The sequence below is a fragment of the Geospiza fortis genome, unplaced genomic scaffold, assembly GCF_000277835.1.
Source record: "Geospiza fortis unplaced genomic scaffold, GeoFor_1.0 scaffold425, whole genome shotgun sequence".
In the NCBI taxonomy this organism is placed as follows: Eukaryota; Metazoa; Chordata; class Aves; order Passeriformes; family Thraupidae; genus Geospiza; species Geospiza fortis.
This window is the reverse complement of record NW_005054387.1, coordinates 749805-754521: the sequence shown is the minus strand read 5'-3', so window position 1 is coordinate 754521 and position 4717 is coordinate 749805. Positions and strand designations below refer to the sequence as shown.

General features: G+C 47.7%; 1 protein-coding gene across 1 annotated transcript in view; it reads left to right on the top strand.

Annotated features, from left to right (window-relative positions):
* ALKBH4 (alkB homolog 4, lysine demethylase) overlaps nt 1-1898 on the top strand; it is a 2609-nt gene extending 711 nt beyond the window's left edge. The window contains 3 exon segments of the mRNA XM_005425447.2: nt 527-724; nt 1163-1242; nt 1244-1898. Of these exon segments, the coding sequence (XP_005425504.2) occupies nt 527-724; nt 1163-1242; nt 1244-1775 (810 nt within the window). The 3' untranslated portion in view covers nt 1776-1898.
* The last annotated feature ends 2819 nt before the right edge of the window (nt 1899-4717 follow it).

Genomic DNA, 4717 nt, shown 5'->3' with positions numbered 1-4717 from the left:
CGGGGCCGCAGGGTCACAGGACGGGGACGAGGCAGAGCCCCCCCGGCGGGCGCCCTCCCCACCCTGGGTATTGTGAATTGTTCGCCTCAATAACGCTCGGAGCCGGAGCTCACCTGAGCCTCACGTGTTACGTTCACATTCGTTTGTTACAGCTCAGCCTTGTGGCCTGCGCGATTTTCATCAACTTTCCTCATTCAACATTTATTGCTAAGACAAACCGTATCTCTGCAGCAATACCCACCATTAATCTCCTTATACCTGTGGGGATCATCGGTTCTTCCCTGCCTTTCCAGGATAAAGACATCACTAGGACAAAAAAAAAAAAAGTGGCTTCAAGCAAGCAGCACATTGATGCTGCAGCTGGAAAAAAAGAGCAGGGAATAGTTGTTCCCCAAAAGCAGCTGTAAAATTTTTCTTGTCTGCAAGAATACTGTGCAGTTTTCATGCTGCAATAGCAAGGTTGCAGGGGTAAATAATGGAAATATCTTATTGCTTTTTTTTCCCTTTTCCGTTGATATTTCCACAGGGAGAAGATAATTTCACTTACTGTCCAGCAACAGGCCTAGCTAAAGGAAATGAGCACTCGGAATTTGCTGGCTGGGCATTTCCCTTTCCAGGGGTGTTCCTGGTGGAGGAGTTCATTAGTGAAGATGAAGAGTGTGAGATAGTGGAACTGATGGATCGAGATGACTGGAAACCATCACAGTCTGGCCGAAAGAAACAGGTTGGACTTTGGAAGCACATCTGATCTTAGATCCCTCTGGAAAAGGAAAGCTGTTTTCAGTTAAAACCCACAATATTGAGATGTTTCATGAAGTGTTTTCCTTTGAAAGCTTTTCCTGAAATCAATGGCAAGAATTATCTGTAATTAAAATCAACTTCTTGCAAAAATACGTGATAGTTACAATAAACAGTATTTGATGGTGTGTGTTCAAGCATTAAAGTTCACACAATCTCCAAGGGAAAGAAATGGGTGTTCAGATTTGGTTTCACTTTACAAATCCAGAGAGATTAATGTAGATTCACTGAGTCCTTTTGCAACCTGGCAACCAGGTCACTGGAAGAGATGAGAACAGAACTCTGCAGGAACAGCCTCTCCAAAAAGGCTTGTCCTAGATTTTTCCTTTACACTAGCTTTCCCCTCCCTCTTCTTTTCCAACAGGACTACGGACCCAAAGTGAACTTCAAGAAACAAAGGCTGAAAGCTGGCAGCTTTACTGGCTTTTTTACAGATGAAGGCCTGTGCTGTGCTCAGTGGTTTCTTACCTGTGGAACAGTGTAACCTGGACTACAGACCAGAGAGAGGCTCTGCCATCGACCCCCACTTTGATGACTGGTGGCTCTGGGGGGAGCGCCTGGTCAGCCTGAACCTGCTCTCAAAAACTGTGCTCTCCATGTCCTGCGACTCAGAGGACACCATCCAATTATTTCCTATTTCCAATAAGGAGCAATTAACCCCCCCTGCACCTTCCACGCAGACATCAGCGTGCAGAAGTCCAGGAGAGGAGGGAACCGAGTGTTTTTTGTCGCCCAGGCTGGTTCCGGGGAAGGAGGTGAGCGTGGCCATCCTCTTGCCCCAGAGGTCGCTGGTGGTGCTGCACGGGGATGCGCGGTACAAGTGGAAACACGGCATCCGCCGCAGGCACATCCAGCACCGCCGCGTCTGCGTCACCTTCAGGGAGCTCTCTGCCGAGTTCTGCGCCGGGGGCAGGCACGAGGAGCTGGGCAAAGAACTGCTACAAATTGCTCTTTCCTTCCAAGGGAGACCCGTGTGACCAAGAGGTTGCGTTTTGTTGGGAGAGGTGTGGAATTTGTGTGAGGTGGTTTATTTCTGAGGTGGGGTAAGGAACCAGGTGTGTGCAGAGATAAGCTCAATAAAATCAAAATTTAACAAACAAGTAAAAGGGGTGAGCTCTGAAACCTCCTGGGCAATGGGAGCTTTTAGGCCAAAGTCAGAAATGACAGGTTGCATCCGTTACCTGTCTTGTAACAAAAAAAGCAAACAGCAAGTTCCTAAACACTTAAATGAGCCCAAGAAAGTTAGAACTATTAAACAGAGTATCAAACAGCCCTTGACACGGTTTCCCCCCAAGCCCTGGCACAGATTTTAAACTTTCCTGGCCCATACTTGATACTGTCGGACTGGTTTGAACGTTGCATCCAGCCCTGGGGGTACAAATATCCCCTCACCCACCTCAGACAGGTCCTGTAGAGACCAGGCCTCAGGGGAGGAAGGTAAGCAGGTATCTCTCCGCAGACAGTACAAAACACTGAGAACTAATTAATTATCCTTTGCTGAAGATTCAGGCTCTAACAATGAGGATTAATCATAAATTCCATGTGTGACCTGTATCTTCTGGGACCAAAGAGCAGCATTTGCAGAGGACCAGTGCTGACTCCTCGGGCTTGGACAGAGATCAGACCAAAGGCCTGCACAGACTGTGTTATTTTCTGATCATTTGTCATCTCTGAACCCTGCTGTCAGCTCTCAGTAGCAGAGTGAGATTTTGGGAATTAGCTGGGCAACAGACTGCAACCCTGGCAGCTATCATTTATTTTCCTGGCACCCCCAGCAGTCAGGTTTGAATCATGCCTCATACCTAAGATTCAAGCAGTCATTTGCAGCAGAAGCTGATCTGAGGCCATCTGTCTGCTCTGAACAAACTTCTGTGCTCTTGAAAATGAAGTTGTGCTGTGGAAGAGGTGTGATCCTTTAATAAACATGGTGCTGCCATGGCAGCCCTTCAGCACAGTCTCACCTGCAGCAGGAAAACACCACCTTGCCACCAGCAGGCAGTGCTGCCTGGCTTTGGTTGGCAAGGAAAGGGACAGACAGATCTCAGCGTCCCTGCACTGCTGGGCTCTGCCCCAAAGTGCATCCTTGGCACTGACTGCACAGGATTTGCTGCACAGTAAAGCACTCCTCTGCTTTTCTGCAGGGGAGGGAGCTCTTCACCCAGCACAGCTACCAGGAATCAGAAGGATCAGTCAGGATATTTTTCATCAGTTGAAGCCAACAGATACAAGCAAAGCCCTTTGTGGGCTGCAACGAGCCAGGTTCAGTTTAGTGCTAATTCCAGCAGGGCTCCCATGGGGCAGTCCCAAACTCCAAACCTCTATCCAGGTGGGCTGGTGAGTGTCCTCAAGGAGCTCCAGCAGCAGTTCCAGCAGTCACAGCACATCCCCTCTGATGGAGCCTCTTCACTGCAAACACAGACACACAACAGGCAGGCCACACCTGCTCACAGTGACCTCTGTCCCAGGAAATTCCTCATAGGCTGCAACTGGAAGAGGGTACATCTAGATTAGGTATTTGGAAGAAATTCTTCCCTGTGAGCGTGGGCAGGCCCTGGCACAGAGTGCCCAGAGAAGCTGTGGCTGCCCCTGGATCCCTGGGAGTGTCCAAGGCCAGGTTGGAACAACCTAGTTTAGTGGAAGGTGTCCCTGCCCATGGCAGGGAGTAGGAACTGCATGATCATTAAAGTCCCTTCCAAGCCAACCCATTCTGTGATGTCCAGCTCTCTCCCAAAAGCAGGGAGTGTGCTGAGAGCAGCAGTTCCTCCCTTTTCCTGCAGCCTGGCATCCACAGGGCTCAGCAGCACCGGGAGTGGAATATCCCCAGGACAGCGCCTGGAGCAGAGGGGCTTTGTCCAAGCAGGAGGAGGAGCCTGGCACAGACACACAGGGAAGAAAGCCAGCCCAGGCTGTCACAGAGAGAGCAAACACTGCACCTGGATCCCCCTCACCCTGCAGTTCCAAGCCTCTCCATGGATCTGCTCTCTGCTCAGCACACTGCACAGTCAAGTGTTGCCATTAATGCCTGGCCCGAATTTCCAGTGCTCCAATTCTACATTTATATTGTGCTCTCAGGCTGCTAAAACACTTTCTGTGTGCATCCCTGCTGCTCCATTCTCTCCACAGTGAAAGCAGATGATGGATTCTGATGAATCAGATTGCCACAATAACTTACACAGTGTCAGTTCATCTTGTGCTCTGCATTTGCTGGCTGGATTTTTCTGCCTTGATTGAACTATACAGGAAGCTGCTGTTCTTGCCAGAAGATTCCAGCTCTTTCTAGCTGATATCTTAAATGTGAAAAAATGCAAATAATTAAATACTGAGCCAAAAAGTGAGGGCTTTTTCTTGCTGGTTTTGAATTCCAAAACCTAATCTAGTCACTACACAGGCATTGCTGTGCCAGTCTTTTGACATTTTTCACCTGTTAAACAGCCTCTTGGGCATCATCTTTAGATCAAAATGCACACCCATCTGTTCAGTATTACTCCTTAAAACTTCATGTACATTCTCTCCTAAAAAGCCAGAAAACCAAAAAGAAAAAAAAAAAAGCCAGAAAATCCTGTTTTGCAGTGTCACAAAACATTAACAATTTACTGTCAAGTACCACGGAAATCTGAGAAAGGTATGAAGATGTTTTAATCTTGATGAGCTCTTAAAAGTAATTTTGTTCACTAAGCTGGTATTATTATTAACAGAAGACAAACTTTAATGGTCTTCCTGTTATAGGAGTTTCTTGTCTCCTTAACCTCCTTGTAAATGCCGTGCCAAGACCCAGACCCTCATTAAAAGGAAGTACATCTAATTGTTATCTCCTTGTGCACTGCAAAGGGAGAATGATAATATCTGACCAAACTTTTTTCAAAAAAGCAGAACCCAAGTTAACCCATAAGAAGATGCTGGAGGACTTGAGCTGCCTTTC